The sequence below is a fragment of the Pinus tabuliformis genome, chromosome 1_2 (genome assembly GCF_031772625.1).
Source record: "Pinus tabuliformis cultivar Carrire ecotype Pingquan chromosome 1_2, CPIR1, whole genome shotgun sequence".
Taxonomy (NCBI): domain Eukaryota; kingdom Viridiplantae; phylum Streptophyta; class Pinopsida; order Pinales; family Pinaceae; genus Pinus; species Pinus tabuliformis.
In genome coordinates this window covers 565,176,997-565,193,890 of record NC_142298.1, presented here as the reverse complement: position 1 = coordinate 565,193,890, position 16,894 = coordinate 565,176,997, and the positions used below count along the sequence as shown (strand labels likewise).

Sequence of the window (16,894 nt, the reverse complement as noted above, 5' to 3'; positions counted from 1 at the left end):
AAATTTATCTCACTGAGCAAAAAGGAAGGGAATGTGTCCTTTGGAAGCGGAACTGGCGAAATTGCAGGAAGAGGAACAGTTACTCTGATCAATGGAAGAGGAAAAGCTCAAGATGCTCTGCTGGTTGACGGACTCAAACACAACCTTCTGAGTGTCAGCCAAATCTGTGATCAAGGACATAAGGTTGTTTTCAGCACCAAAGACTGTGAAATAAGGAACTCTGCCTCAGGGAAACTTGTGGCAAAAGGGGTGAGAACACCAGACAATATTTACGTTCTGAACAAGATTCAGGAAAATAAATGCTACTTGAGTCAGACAGATGAGAGTTGGCTGTGGCACAAGCGACTTGGACATACCAGCTTCGAAAATCTGATCAATATCAGCAAGATCAAAGCTGTACAAGACATCCCAAGGCTGTTCAAACCAAATCAAGCAGTGTGTGGTCCATGTCAACATGGAAAGCAGACCAGAACTAGCCACAAGACAAAGGAACACTGTACATCAAAGCCCTTGGAGATCATCCATGCTGATGTGTGTGGGCCAACTAGAAATCAAGCACTCCAAGGAGAAAGGTACTTTGTGTTATTTGTTGATGATTATACTAGAATGATGTGGATATATTTCATAAAGTATAAATCTGAAACCTTTGAGTGTTTTAAGAATCTAAAAGCCCTTGTAGAAAATGAAAAAGATTCAAAAATTAAGTGCCTCAGAACAGACAGAGGAGGAGAATTCACATCAAACGAGTTCAGTAAGTTCTGTAATATTCATGGAATTAAAAGGGAATTCTCGGCTGCCAGAACACCTCAGCAAAATGGGGTAGTTGAAAGACGAAACCGAACAGTCCAAGAGATGGCAAGAACCATGCTATTAGCAGCAGACCTACAGCCTAAATTCTAGAGGGAAGCAGTAGGGACAGCAGTCTATACACTGAATCGGACTCAATTAAGACCAAATTGTGACAAAACTCCTTATGAGCTATGGAAAGGAAGACCTGCTTCGGTGAAGTACTTCAAGATATTTGGAAGCAAGTGCTTCATAAAAATAAATGATGGCTCACCTGGAAAGTTTGATTCTCGGGTTGATGAGGGGATATTTCTTGGATACTCTCCACGGAGCAAGGCTTACAAGTGCTACAATTTTCGACTGAAGAAAATAGTGGAAAGCATTGATGTAAAGGTTGATGAAGATCTTCCAGTAAAGGAAATTGAAGAACATGAAGATGACTTTCTCCTTGAAGAAGAAGAACCTAAAGAAGAAAAGATAGATGATGAAGAAGAAGAAGAGAAAAGAGAACCACCTCATGCCCCTTCAAAGATGAAGTATATTGAAAGATATCATCCAGAAGAGCAGATCATTGGCGATAAAGATGAAGGTGTGCAGACCCGAAGAAGGATATCAATTACACCCAAGAGAAAAGTCATTGCCCTCCTATCTATGATAGAACCAGAAACATTTGCAAAAGCAAGTAAGGATCCTCACTGGGTAAAAGCAATGGAAGAAGAAATGTCCCAAATTGAGAAGAACAAGACATGGGAGCTGGTACCTCGTCCAAATGACAAAAACATAATAGGAACCAAATGGGTGTTCAAAAATAAAATGAATGAGGAAGGACAGGTTATCAGAAACAAGGCAAGACTTGTCTGCAAAGGCTATTCACAAATTGAAGGAGTTGACTTTGAAGAGACATTTGCACCCGTGGCCCGTATGGAAGCTATCAGGATGTTCTTGGCATTTGCTTGCTCAAAAGGATTCAAGATCTATCAAATGGACGTGAAATCAGCATTTCTAAATGGGGAACTCAAGGAGGAAGTCTACATGGAGCAGCCAGAAGGTTTTGATCTGACAGCAGGAAAGGACCTAGTCTGTAAGTTGAAAAAGGCTTTGTATGGATTGAAACAAGCTCCTAGAGCTTGGTATGCAAGACTGGATAACTATCTCCAACAACAAGGCTTCAAAAAGGGAGTGGCTGGAAGCAATCTATACATAAAGACAGATCAAGGTAAGTTACTAGTTGCTCTTGTTTATGTCGATGATCTGATTTTTGCTAGTAATAATGATGAAATGAGCCATGAATTTTCTCAAAGCATGGCAAAAGAGTTTGAGATGTCAATGATAGGAGAGTTGTCCCACTTCCTTGGACTTCAAGTATCTCAAACCAGAGCAAGATTGTGTATATCTCAAGCCAAATATCTAAAAGACATGCTCAAAAAATATGGAATGGAGGACTGTGCACCCATGAGTACACCTATGACCACAAACTGCAAATTGAGCAAAGATGATGACTCCCCTTTAGTAGATGCAACTCATTACAGGTCAATGACTGGAGCCCTTCTATACTTAACAGCTACACGACCAGATATAATGCAAGCAGTAGGAATGGTGGGAAGATTTCAATCTACTCCCAAACAATCTCATTTATTAGCTATAAAAAGAATTCTCAGATATTTGAAGGGAACTTCTGATTTTGGTCTTTGGTACCCAAAGGACTCAACACTGACGGTAACTGCATACACCAATGCTGATTGGGCTGGAAGTATAGGTGATCGGAAGAGCACTAGTGGAAATGCATTCTTCCTAGGAGACTGTTTAGTATCTTGGCTCAACAAAAAACAGTCATCCATATCATTATCCACAGCCGAAGCCGAGTATATTGCTGCAGCAGACTATTGTTCTCAGATACTATGGATGAAGGAAGCTCTAAAAGATCTCGACATATGTACATATCAACCGATTACCGTCTATTGTGACAACACAAGCGCTATCAGTCTCAGCAAAAATCCAGTGATGCACTCAAGAACCAAACACATACCAATCAAGTATCATTTCCTCTGTGAGCAAGTAGCTGAACAAAACATCGCTCTGGAATATATCAGTACTAAGGAGCAGATAGCTGATATTTTCACAAAACCACTTCCTCAAGAAGCATTCGAACATCTGCGTCAAAAGATGGGTGTTATTTCTTTATCATCACTCAAGTTCATTCATAAAGACGCAGCAGGACAGGGGGAGTAGTTTGACAGGGGGAGTTCGTATGCATTCCTTTGCCATTGATGTCAAAGGGGGAGAGAGCAGAAGAATATTGCCATCAATAACAAAGGGGGAGATTGTTGGACACAGATTGTCATTGATGTCAATATGGCAATATTCAAGAGGAGGAGACAGAGCCACATAAGAGCAGACGGAGCCAAGAGGAGCAAGAGGAGCCACAGAGGAGCAAACCAAGCCAGAGGACCCACATTGGAGCAAAGAGGAGCTATAGGAGGAGCCACATATATATATGCCACAGATAACAGATATCAGGAGCATACACAGCCATCGGGAGCCTATCGGGAGCCATCGGGAGCAGAACTTATATAGATATGTCATCGGGCTTGTAAAACCCATGTGTGATGGCGATCAAATGAACTACTAATATATATATGCAATATGGCAGAACTGTGTTTAAAGCCCAGACTTTCCATCAGAACGACGAGAGCATACACAGGAGCCGTTTGATCTTCCAGATCAACGGTCCAGATGAAGTCGCAGAGGAGCGGAGAATCTTTGTTGCACCAGCGAGAACCTTGGATGTTATCGGAACTAACCAAGGAGCAATTGCCATGGGAATAGTGCGATGAGCTGTGAGCCATCCAATCACTAATCCGGATCGACGGTCCCGATCTAATCGGCGATCGGGCAGTCGGCAGTCGGAGAACGGAGCAACAGTGTAGCGGACGCGAAATATTATTAAGATTGGTCCAGACCCATATCGGGTCCGAAACCAATATCGCATCGGAGAGGGTCTTTGTAACTGCGGAATGTTTAAGCCCCGATACATCGGAGCCGAAATATTATAAATTGCCGCATATAACGGTTTCGGGTCCGGAATGAACCTTCAACCTTGCGAAGTGGGAGAGCGACTGACCGGAGCCGAAACAATATCGAGAACAGCTTAATGGGTCGTCGGGTCCGCAGACCCATGACATTACAGAACCGCCGACGAAGAACCGCCGATAGGCGGACCCGAAATCATTATAAAAGGGAGCATAAAGTAATGTCGGGTCCGCGAGGGCATCGGAGGCTGGAGTTAAGGGATTTATTGTGATCGCCGAAATCCGGACCCGCCGATAATTATAAAGGCGGGCGGATAAGATTTGAAATCCGCAAATGTTCATTTGAGCGGGATTACATGGGTTCCCGTGTATTAATGTATATGTGACCGAAGGTTCAAAGGGGGTTTTATAATGTTTCTCATATATTATATGTGGCTGCGGGTTTAAGCCTTAAGGCATATATTGTAATGCTTGTGTTGGGTGTATGTGTGAACGCGGTTGGGCGGTGGCTTCCGATAGTTATAAAAGGACCGATAAAAGGGTGGCTCTGATTCTACAGTAAGTCCATGATTTAAAGGCTTCATGCCTAAAAACACTTCCGATTACGATTGGGACGTGGCTGTTCGTTAAGCCATGTCAATGTGTGTATGCGGCCTCTCTTTCCCTTGAACGTGTCTTGTGAATATTGAAACGCCCAGATAGACAGAGGAAGCCATGGATTGGGAAGCTGAAGTGTCAAGCGAGCATAGAAGACCAAGCGAGTCAGAGGAAACGATAGCCACTGAGGAAGAAGCCAAAGAGCCAGCGTGTAAGAGGAAACGAATGGACAGAGGCATGGAATGTATAAAAGCAGCAAAAACAGAGAACTGATGTTGTTGTTGGTGTATGGTATAACCTGAGTATGAGATAGTGGAAGCAGGAGAGGCAAAGGGGGCAGCAGAAGCAGTGGAAGCTGAAAAGAGTGCAGCAGCACACCAGTGTATACCAAAGAGGTTGGAGCCTCAGAATTGAACAGGATTGAAGTCCTTGGGAGTTGGTGCTCCTAAGTCCAAGATTGGTGTCTTGGCAAAACAGAGTTGGTGCTCTTGAGGTTGGAGCCTCACTGAAGTCCAAGTTGGAGCTTGGCAACTGTTCACAATTAGATATATATTAATATTGTATTTATTTCATTGCACTGTTTTTGCGTTTCTTTAATAAAAGCATTAATTCCAGCTGTTGATTTCTGTGGTCTGTGTATACATATACAAATACATATATGCTTTTGGGAATCACTAGAACAATTAAAAATTATTGAAAGAAACACGGATTCACCCCCCCCCCCCCTCCTCAGTATTTCTCAAGCAAACACATAGATCGAAATAAACACTGGTAGATATGGCTGAAAAAACCCTCTCCACTGAAGGAAACGTATATGGCTGAAAAAACAATCTTATCTCCCTGGCAATTTCATGGGGAAAAAAGGGTCATTGAAACCTCCATAGAAACTAGAAGAAAAAATAGGAAAAAAGGGGCGGAATCACTGCCCATACCTGCAAGTCTGTGACTGTTGGAGAGAACTCACTAAACAGTGGATAAAAATAGACCACTCGAAAAAACTCACTTTTCTCCTCCTCCTAGGCGCCTAGAACCCTTTGCTTTTCCTCAGAGCTCAAAAATGCATCATTGGGCATGCAAAATGACCCAAAAAAAAACATCAAGATTCAAAAGCTAATTTAACTTGCACTAGCAGCAACCCGCGATTTTTTTCATAGACTCGAGAGAAAAAATTGCAACTTTTACTATAAAATTGAGAGTTTTTCGAATCAAAAAAGTCATTGATAAAATCAATGCTCTAGAAAACTCACGAATTCTCAATTTATTGGAACTTTTGCAACACTGATCTTTGACACAATAAAATTTATAATCAAGTAATAGAATTAACATACCTTTCATTTCATTTTCTAGCCCATAAACATGGATTCTCTATCCTTGACTACTGAGACCAACTCCCCTACTCATTCTTCCCCATCACAAGCATGAGCTTTGTATCTTTCCAATAACACTGATGGTAGTTAGAGATGCACAACCATGAGAAGAAACATATATATAGAATAAGTATTAATTATTCCTGAGCTGGCTACACCAACAGATACTTTTTTTTATACACCATATAATAAGTTATTTAACCATTTTCTCGACTAATCGGATACTTAATGTGGGTCATTGTGTATGCCCTTCCACTTTTGATTTTTTTCTATAAATATCTCTATGTTTATAAAAGACATATTTTTCAAAAGAAAATGTGGGTCATTAACATTAATTATGAGCCTTCTAACACTAGGACTGTGAACAACACTTTATTGAGTGTTAAAATTCTAACACTAACAGATGTTATCACGTAATGAGTTCTTGTTCAAAAATAGATGTTATCACTTACAACTGCTCTCGCCCTCGAATAGTTGTTTTACCATGGATAAAAATAGATATCCTTGAAGCCTATGAGCAAGATTACCTTGCATGTATAGAACAATTCACTTCTTCAAATGCTTACATATTGACACTATTGTATGCCACCCTAAATGAAGGGATGGTTGCATGGGAGGCAACCCAACATGAAGGCCAATTGGATGACAAATGGATTCTAGATATGCCATGAAAAGTATAGAAGCTTCGGAAAGCTATGGTGGTCAACAATGTATGGGTTACCGAATGTTGTTATTAGACCAACAAACCTACAATAAAACCTTAAATGATCCAAAACTTCTAAGATCTTGTATTGTTTGTTTTACGCATTAATAAACAAACTACCTATTGAAACATTTGTCTGCTGCAAGATACAAGAGTCAATTTATTAGATGGTAAAATTATATTACATAAAACATATTAGCACGATACAATCAATTTTCATGCTGAATGTTATGACATTAAAAGGTTATTTATTCTTCAGCAATAAGATTCAGCAAAATCGTTTTCCGTTGATCATTTCACAAATAATCCATGTCAAAGGATCCAAATAAGCAAGCATTATTTTAATTTCATAGCACATGATTATGATGAAGGAAAAGAATGGATTTTGATTTACTTTCTACAATGAAATTTCTTATGCCTACACGTTTAAACGAAAAATGCAAGAAACATATTTAATTAATATTAACAACAACCATTGCTTGTCACCTGACTTTGGATGGCGTAGATGTAATAATTGGCCTTCAACATTGCTAATTGAAGCACCCTTTCCCAAAGTTTTAGATTGTACTGCAACAATATGACCAATGTTTAGTCTCTTTTCGCACAGAAAGTGTTTGATCTTGCACACCAACATGGAAGGATATGCAAACAAACATGAAAAAGTTACACACCATCAGAGCTAAAAATAAATAGGAAAATGAACAAAGGAAAGAAAAATAAATAAAATTCGATGCAACCTAGAAAAAACGCCAGTTTCATAGTATGTCATATGGCAATTAAACTAAGAGCAACGAAGCAATTCCAAATAATAGCAGTCACTTAAGAGAGTAAGGAAGAAAGTAAATTGCTAGTGTAAGCAAGCAAACTGCAATAGAAAATTGAGGATTCTTAAAAAACTATTAAGAAAAACGGATTCCTAAACAAACAAAGAGAGAAAATGTATAGAAATAGCATAAAACTTCAAAGTTAATTGGCTTGAACAGAGGAAAATTTAGAATGAAACATTCCATGTCATAGGAAAAAAACAGATATGAATCTTACAGCAAAGAATTGAAACCTAACATTACCTACCATATAAAATAATTAAAAAGAAATGGGATAGAAGAAGTCAAAAAAATGGAACAGATGTTCATTCCCCTGTGGTATAGTGGTTGAGATAGGGCATTGCCACATTAATGATCTAAGTTCAAATCCCAGTGAGCATAAGGCCCTGGATTATAAGTTCGCGGGTTTGACAGGTTTCATATGCAACAATGATTCAAAAAAAAGGAATAGAAATTTAGCAAGTTCGTCTATTTTACAAGCAAAAGTTGCTAAAAATGGGTTTTAGAAAAAGAACGGGCAATAAGATTTAAGTTAATATTTTCTCCCATACTAACATGTTTAGAACATGTTGGAAATAAAATCAAGAAGTTTAACTGAAGGCAAGGGATACACCCATATAGAGCCTCTAATTGCATATATTATACTACTTAATCCCAAATTGAGAAAAACCAACCTAAATGTATAGGAAAAGTATAAAACTTCATATATAGTTGGCTTGAGGGGTGGATTATTCAGAAAAAGACATTGCATGCCATAGTGAAAAAGAACATATATGAATATTTAAAAAAGAAAGGCCTCTCAACAATACCTTCCACACAAAACAAATTAAAAAAATGGATATAAGAGATCATAAAAACTGGAACAGGTGTCTGTTGCCATGTAATCTAGTGGTTGACATAGGGTGTTGCACATTAATGACCTACGTTCACAGCTCAGCAAGCATAAAGCTCTAGATTATAAGTGGGGTGAGTTTGACAAGTTTCATTTGCAGTGCTAATTCAAAAAAACAATAAAAATTTAGCAACTAGAAAGCATAAGGGTTTTTTAAGGCTATGATTTTGTCCCATACTAAAATGTTTTGGGCATGTTGGAAATAAATCAACAAGTTAAACTAGAGGCAAGGAATTAACCCATATATAGCCTCTAATCACATATATTATACTAGTCATTCTTGATTTTAGAACCAGCCTTTGTTCTTCATCCTTCAATAACTCGCTTACCTTGTATCAATAAGTTAAAGTATACCATTGTACTGTTGCATACATAAACCATTCAATGAATACACTTATAACAATATGAAAGATAGTCAAAGAATAAGGCAATGAGGATAAGATAGAAATCCGACTTCATTGATAATGAAATGGAAATTAAATCAAATTAATGGCATCACCCTTTGCAATAAGATCGTAGTTGCTCTTTGACACAAACTCACTTGAAAGCACTATTATACAACTTGTTACCCCTCCATCGGTAGGGGTACATAAATTTTTTTAGACACATCATTTATCGCCATTGTAAGCCCAAGGTCACAAGTCAAAGCCTTGTAAAAAACCATGTGAGGTCAAGTATTAGGCATCCTGGACCTAGTGTTTTGTCTTTTGAGTCTGTATTCATTATGATTGGTCGAACCATGCCTCATCCCTTGAGAGCTTCATCTTGGCAATCTCATCCCTGATCGGATTGAAGGACCCTGGGAGGTTTTTCATGAGGACTAATGTATATATGGGAGCCTTGTTTTTTTAGGGGTGATCACTGGTGCATGGGCCAATGCAGCCTGTGTTAAGGTGCACCTATGTCATTCCACATGGTTTCGTGTCTATAGAGTCTGTAGGTGACCTTGGCCTTGGTGCAGTATTGCTCATTACAACTCTCATAGCATAGCAGTCTCATTTGTCAACTTTCACGTTTCCCAAGGCAATTCACATTTCCCAGTGCAAAGTGGTCTGAGTTGTCAAAAAGTCAACCCAAGCTCAAATTATAGAGCATGACTAGAGGATTCCATGCCACATGGAATTTTTTCAATCAAAGCATCTAGTGGCTAGTTATAGTCTGGTCAAACTTGGTCAACAGTACAAGAAATGTTTCCAGGGGATTTTTAGGCAGAGCATTGGGTAGAATCATGCATACATTACGTCAAAATTGATCAACTCAACAAGACGAAGAAAACAAGTGTCAAAAATTTGAGATCAGCAATAGTGTTAGATATCAGGCACAATGGCAGTACGACGTGGCAGTTGAAGTGATGATGTGGCAATGTCCTAGCAAATATGAGGAAACAAAGATAGACCCAATACAAATCAAGACATGTTGAGCAAAACCCGAGTTCCAATTTTTCCAGAAGGTCTAAAGCGTCAGAGATAGACCACTATGGGCCCAATTCGAATTGCTAAGGGAATATTCAATTCCAAGTCAAAGTCAAACGATGGTCATAGGGTCAAATCTAGCCGTTGGAGAAAAGTCTACAAACCATTGTAACCAAATTGCACCGAGAAGTTGGATGATGGACCTATTAAATAGCTATTACAACTATTTTTTTCTAAACTGTAGGGTCAAATCTAGCCATTGGGCAAAACTCTACTAACCATTGTAATCAAATTGCACCGAGAAGTTGGAAACTAGACCTATTAACCAACTATTACAACTATTTTTTTCTAAAGGGACGAAGTTGTTTTCTTTTGGTTAATTTACACTCTTTTATGTGCACAGATCAACTCACTCATGGACCAAAAATGCTAGACATTAGGGGGGAATCGTGATGCTACTTCATTTTTTGACCATTGAAGACCATTTTCAAAGGGAAATCGTGAATTATTTTGGGTTGTGTTAACAAATTCGACCCCCCTAGATTTTAAGAAAATAAAAAATTCCTACGTCTTGAAATGTGGAACTAGCATTAAAATAATGAGAGAATACAACACATCACTACACACACATTGAGAACTGGGAATAAAGTCGTTGATCTACTGGCAAACTGGGGTAGTCTAGATCTGAACCTCTCCACCTATCAGGACTGGCCTCGGAGAACCTCTTCTAATTAGACGGATCAACTAACCTAAATTATCGAAAGGGAACAAGGAACCCCGATGGGGGTGATGGATCGTGGCGAACGAGATGTGACAAGACGCATGTAGTCTACTCCCGAGGTATTGTCTGACAGCACTTGATGACTCAAGCAAGCAAGTAGAAGGTAGGCAGCTAACGCCCAGAAACTTCGAGAGTATAGGTATGTTCTTTATACATTAGAAGACGGTTTTATTCTGGTGTCTCGTATGGTTGGTTATGGGCAACTGGGAGGTGGCAAAGGCAATGTAGTGTATACACAAGTCGTTACCCTGTGAATGCTAGGAAATTGGTGTGTTGCAGGGAAGAATGAGCTTGTTGTGTGGTGGAGTGGGTGCTCTTGCGGGTTTGAAGGATTGAGTTTCAAATTTTGGGATCTCGATGCTTTCCGAAGGAGAGAGCAACCTGGTAGTTGGCAAGTTGCGACGTGGAGTGGGTCCTATTGGCTTATTCTAGTTGTGGCTTACCAGAGGAAGAGGCAGTTTCTGCAAACCTATCGGGTAAGTTCCCATGCCCTCTGTGTTTGCCAACTAAGTCTTTTGGGGTTGTCGGCTATTGTTTTGCCCAGGTTGTCTTCTTTGTATTCCAATTGTTATTCAGTACTACATACAAACAGGTCTATGGTCGCAGAAGCAGTGTCGGGTCTGTGCATTATGTAGCATTTGAGGGTGGGAATTTGAATTTTTGGGTTCCAAACTTGATTTTTTGGGTTTCGAATTTTACTATGGTGGATCCTTGCAAGTGCCTGGGGGCAATGGTGAGCTCTGGTATCTGGATTCTACAGTTTAACCTTGTAAGGTTGGAGTGCCTTCAGGCTCCACCGATTGGTGCGGGGGTGACCTTGTCAAGAACAAGAATAGGATGGGGGTGGCGTCTTTGGTGTCGACGTCTGGGAATAGGGAGGGTGGTGTATTTCTTGTGTCAGAATCTGGGAACCCCTCGAGGTATGTTGCATCAGTGAGAGCGAGTGAGACATGGCAGAGTTCCCCATGGAGAAATGGCAGGTTGTGGTGGTAAGGAGGTGATCGCTGATGTCGGAGGAGGAGAGGATGCAGGGTTGGATGGCAATTTGGCCCAGAAAATTCTGCCAACCCCTGTTCCTGTAATAGAAACTCCATCTTTGTTGTCCTTGGCTAGGCAATTGAATCACATTACAGCACTCTTAGTAGACCTAGGACGACAACACAAGGACCAAAACAAGACAAATGCACTCTTGCACGACATTCAACATAACTAGTGGGACATACTGAACAACATGGCATCTCTTCGGAGGAGTCAAAGCCCAGGAAAACTGGACCTGTTAGAAGGTAGGATTGATAATCTTCAGTTTCATGCACACGGGCGTCCTAGACCCCCTAATCATCTTAATGTCAGGCAAGCTCTGGCCCCTCCTGACAATTTGTGATGTCGGTAGGTTGTGTTTGCATTCTCTCTATTTTTTGGAACCTCGGTGCTTTTTGTTTGAAGAATCACTCTAGTTTTTGGCATACATCTAGCTGTTTTTGTTTGTCTACCCTGGCCAACAAATCTAGTTGGGGTGAGGCCGAGAGAGAAAGGCTTTCCAAAAAATCATATGTAATGTTTTGACGGAGTATGTTGAAAATGCAACAAGAAAATCTCAATTTGACTTTGCCTTGGTAAAACTAGAGAAAATTTGAATTTCTACCTCAGCAGAAATCTTGGAAGTAGTTAACAGAGGTGACATGGCACTTGTCACTCAGTTAATCAGTTAATTCGAGTTGGGGAAGCTTGAGTTGAGTTCAGTTCAGTTCAGTATGATTGATTGCTAATTTGTAGAAATCTACTTCAGTTAAATTAAGTTATTGTCAGTTACACTAGTTCTAATTGTTAGAAGAACTAGTGGAGGTCAAGTTGTGGAAGTGGAACTTCAACCACACTCAGTGATCAACAAGTTAACTAATCAATCAAATCCCATGCAAAACTGGACCTATTGGAAGGTAGAATTGATCATCTTCAGTTTCATGCATACGGGGGTCCTAGACCCCCTAATCATCTTAATGTCAGGCAAGCTCTGGCCCCTCCTGACAATTTGTAATGTCAGTAGGTTGTGTTTGCATTCTCTCTATTTTTTGGAACCTCGGTGCTTTTTGTTTGAAGAATCACTCTAGTTTTTGGCATACATCTAGCTGTTTTTGTTTGTCTCTCCTGGCCAACAAATCTAGTCGGGGTGAGGCCGGGAGAGAAAGGCTTTCCAAAAAATCATATGTAATGTTTTGACGGAGTATGTTGAAAATGCAGCAAGAAAATCTCAATTTGACTTTGCCTTGGTAAAACTAGAGAAAATTCGAATTTCTACTTCAGCAGAAATCTTGGAGGTAGTTAATTGAGGTGACATGGCACTTATCACTCAGTTAACACAGTTAATTCAAGTTGGGGAAGCTTGAGTTCAGTTCAGTTCAATATGATTGATTGCTAATTTGTAGAAATCTACTTCAGTTAAATTAAGTTATTGTCAGTTACACTAGTTCTAATTGTTAGAAGAACTAGTGGAGGTCAAGTTGTGGAAGTGGAACTTCAACCACACTCAGTGATCAACAAGTTAACTGATCAATCAACCCAAAATAATTGATGCATGTAGAGAATTTGAGGTACCCAGTTGAGATGGAGATTCCAAAGCAGTATACTATCAGTTGTAGAATATTCACGTGTACAGGTGGTGCATGCAATCAGAGGAAGGACCTAGAGGAATTGCAAATCCAATTGAGGGAATTTCCTAAATAATAGGGGCTAAATTCCTCAAGCAACAGCAGAAGGAAATAGGAGCTTGGAGGGCTTGAAAATTGGCTAGGTGTAGGCCAGAGTCAGTCAATCGGGTAGAGGGGTAGACTATACACTTGCAGGGTGTGCTCAGAATTGAGCAAGCATATGTATTTCATCTCTATTCTTTGATTAGTGCAATACAGATAGGAAGGTGTTTTGAGCAGTTGCTTTCCCCTAGATAAATCTTTGTGCATGTGTGATGTTTCCTTTTGGATGTCTATGATTTGTGTTCTAGATCGTGAATTAACTTCCGAAAATCACTAGAGGAGCTTCAAGTCTTGTGATTTAGTAAATTTCATGAGCAGTTTCGAATCTACAACCTAATTTCTACATGGTATCAGAGCAGCATTCACACTAGAGCAGAGATTTCGAAGTTGTTATTGCAGGAAGATCGGATTTCTTCAAAGCTAGAACAATGGCTTTCTATGGACTAAGACTCGAGTATGCCCTTGAGGGAAGCTTGAATTATGTTGCTTGGAAGGACACATGGAGGCAGTGCTGGAAGATAATGGATTGAAGGAATTCATCGATAATGATATCCCGAAACCAGCAACATCTGATACTCAGGATCTAGCAGAATGGAAGAAGTGTGTAGCCAAGGCGAGGAGAATCATATTGGAGGGAGTACGAGACCATATTGTCTCAAATCTCCACGAGAAAGAAACTCCATATACAATGTGGCAAGCACTGACATATTTGTTCCAGAATAGTAGTGATCACAGGAAGCTGATGCTCAAGGATAAACTTTGAAATATCAAGATGCAAAAGAACGAGACTATTTCGCAGTACCTGAGCAGGTTCACACAATGTCGTGATGAACTTGGTCAAGTTGGTGTTACTGTTGCAGAAGATGATTTGGTAAGCCTAGCCCTTCTAGGCCTTCCCAAGAGCTGGCACAAGTACCAAAATTTGGTGAAAGGGAGGGAGAAACTACCAAATTGAAAAAGCTTATGGTCCGATTTGGCACAGGAGGAAATAAGGCGGAATACCAGAGACGGGACTTCATCCAAGGGCGAGGATGAAGAAAATTGTGCCTTGGCTGGAAAGGCAAAGAAGGGAAAAGGGAAGAAATCCCAATCCAAAGCAAAATCTAGTCAAGGGGACAAGAAGAAAGACTTGTCCAGAATCAAGTGCTTTCACTGTCATGAATTCGGGCACTATGCCACAAAGTGTGTACACAAGAAGACAAGCAAGAAGACCTCAGGAGGAGAAGTAGGTGAAGATTTGGCTTCACAATTCGAGCTTGACTTTACTCTCATTACATGCATGGCCAGCACAATGATGGGGAGCGTGTGGTACTTGGACAGTGGTGCCTCGTTCCACATGACGGGGAATAGAGAATTTTTCAGTGATTTGGACGAGAAAGATCTCTAGATGCACATCGAGATGGGAGATGATGGAAGGTACAGTGCGACCGGGATTGGTACAGTCACCTTTCAGAGGGAGTCGGGCTCCCCTCTCAGACTCAAGGATGTGATGTTTGTTCAAGTCTAAAGAAAAATCTCGTCTCTGTTGCAGTTTTGGAAGACCGTGGTTATGATGTGATCTTCAACAAAGGGAAAGCATTCCTGAGACACATAGCCATGGGACAGGTGAAGCAGATCGGGGTTCGTGTGAAGAACCTGTACAAGCTAGATGTGGAGGATTGTGTTGCATTGAGCACAAAGGCAGAGAAGGTGCAGAGCCGCGATGTCGGTGAACTTTGGCATAAAAGACTTGGCCATTTGCATCATGGCGCTTTAAATATCATGCAGCAGATAACCACAGGCCTCCCCAAAGGAGCACTAGAACAACAGGGTACATGCAAAGGGTGTACCTTGGGGAAGTACACAAAAGCCACTTTCTATCATCGAGCCAGCAAAGCACATGCAATCCTTGAAAGGATCCACTCTAATGTCTATGGACCTTTCTCGACAGCGTCCACTGCCAAGCACAAATATTTTGTCATTTTTATTGATGACTTCTCATGGAAGTGTTGGATCTTCTTCATGCATAAGAAGGATGAGACATTCTCCAAGTTTGTAGAGTTCAAAGTACTGGTTGAGAAAGAAATGGGCAAGAAGGTGAAGGCTCTCAAGAGCACTAATGGAGGTGAGTACGTGTCGAAGGATCTAGGTTTGATAAATTACTTTTTGGGATTAGAAGTGTGGCAGAAACTAAATGAGATCTTCCTTCGTAAAGGGAAGTATATTATTACAATCCTTCAAAGATTTGGGATGATGGACTGCAAGTCCATGGCCACTCCCATTGTGACCAATCTGAAGAAGCTGAGAGGTTCTAACTCAGATTTGGTGGATCCCTTTATGTATCGACAGTTGATTGAATCCTTGATGTATTTGGATAATACCAAACCTGATATTTTCTTTGCAATGAACCCTCTAAGCTAGTTCATGGTGAAACCTAGGCATGTACATTGGACTGTGGCAAAGCGTGTGTTGAGATATTGTGGTACAATCAATTATGGATTGAGATATGTCTCAAACGATGAAGTATAGTTGTAAGGATACACCTATTCCGATTGGGCAGCAAGTGTCGAAGACAGGAAGAGCACATCAAGATGTTCCTTCAGTTTGGGTTCTGTTATGATATCTTGGATGAGCAAGAAGCAGACATTTGTCACACCCAGCACGGCAGAGGTTGAGTATATTGCAGCTAGTTTGGCAAGTTGTGAAGCAGTGTGGCTTCGGAAGCTTCTCCCAAGATTGTTTGATCAGGTGTTGGAGACGACTATGATACATTATGACAATCAAAGTTATGTGGAGCTATTGGAAAATCCAATTTTCCATGATAGGTCGAAGCACATTGAGATCAAGTACCACTATATCCGACACATGGTACAGAACGGAGCAATGAGACTCCAATACATTTCTACTAACAAACAGGTTGTTGACATTCTCACAAAACCTCTATCCCGGATGAAGTTTGTATACTTTAGGGACAAGCTTGGAGTGGATGTTGTAGCATCAAGGCAGACATTCTCGCTAGGACAAAGATATTGACTGGGTCCCACGTAATATGGCTAGGAAGAATGGCCTAGATAGCATCAAGGCCCAACGTGCTCCCCCGATCAAAAGGTTCTAACCATATTGCCAAGGGTTACTTGGCTAGTGGGTAAAGTGAGAGCCTCAAAGCATCAGGCAAATATTTTTACCATTCAAGTGTTATGTGACGATTTAATGTCCCCATCATTTTGAACAGCAGCATTATTTACCCGTTTTTGGCATTTTTGATCAATTTTGGCAAAAAGGTGGCAAAAGGGTAATTCTGGTATTTTATATTTTAGTAAAAAGGTGGCAAACAGGTCAACCCGATATTAAATTAGCAATGGGAAGTATAAAAGGGGAAAGGAGTTCATATTATCCTAACCTAGCATTTTCTATTTGCAGCTAAAACAGAGCTCAAGAGAGTTCAACCAGAGGGTTTCAAGGGAGATCCTCAACCCAGTTTCGGTAGATTTAATTGGTACCCAAGCTGGTCCCCAATTTCAGTGGAATTCCTTGCCACCCTAGTTGGGTTTTTGTTTGTCAAATTTCACTAAATTTCTTGCAAGAGTTCAAGAGCAAATTTTGTTTTTATGGACAGACCCATTGCCAAGAGGGACGAGCCCAGGGTGAAGGTTGAATTGTATGACTAAGAGGGCTGAATTTATCTTTAAACAGGTGCCAAATTTTGGATGTGTGCCCGAAAATTTTGGGAAGGCTGAATTGCTAGTTTTCAAGGTCAGATTTTGGTAACATTGCCAAGTT

At 40.4% G+C, this 16,894-nt stretch overlaps 1 protein-coding gene across 2 annotated transcripts in view; it reads right to left on the bottom strand.

The window, feature by feature from the left end:
• Positions 1 to 16,894, bottom strand: part of LOC149206862 (ribonuclease H2 subunit B) — a 350,779-nt gene that overhangs the window by 275,681 nt on the left and 58,204 nt on the right. For both annotated transcript variants that reach the window (XM_089393809.1, XM_089393808.1), the window contains exon 2: positions 6,969 to 7,049. In XM_089393809.1, the coding sequence (XP_089249935.1) occupies positions 6,969 to 7,049 (81 nt within the window). The remainder of the gene's footprint in view (positions 1 to 6,968; positions 7,050 to 16,894) is intronic.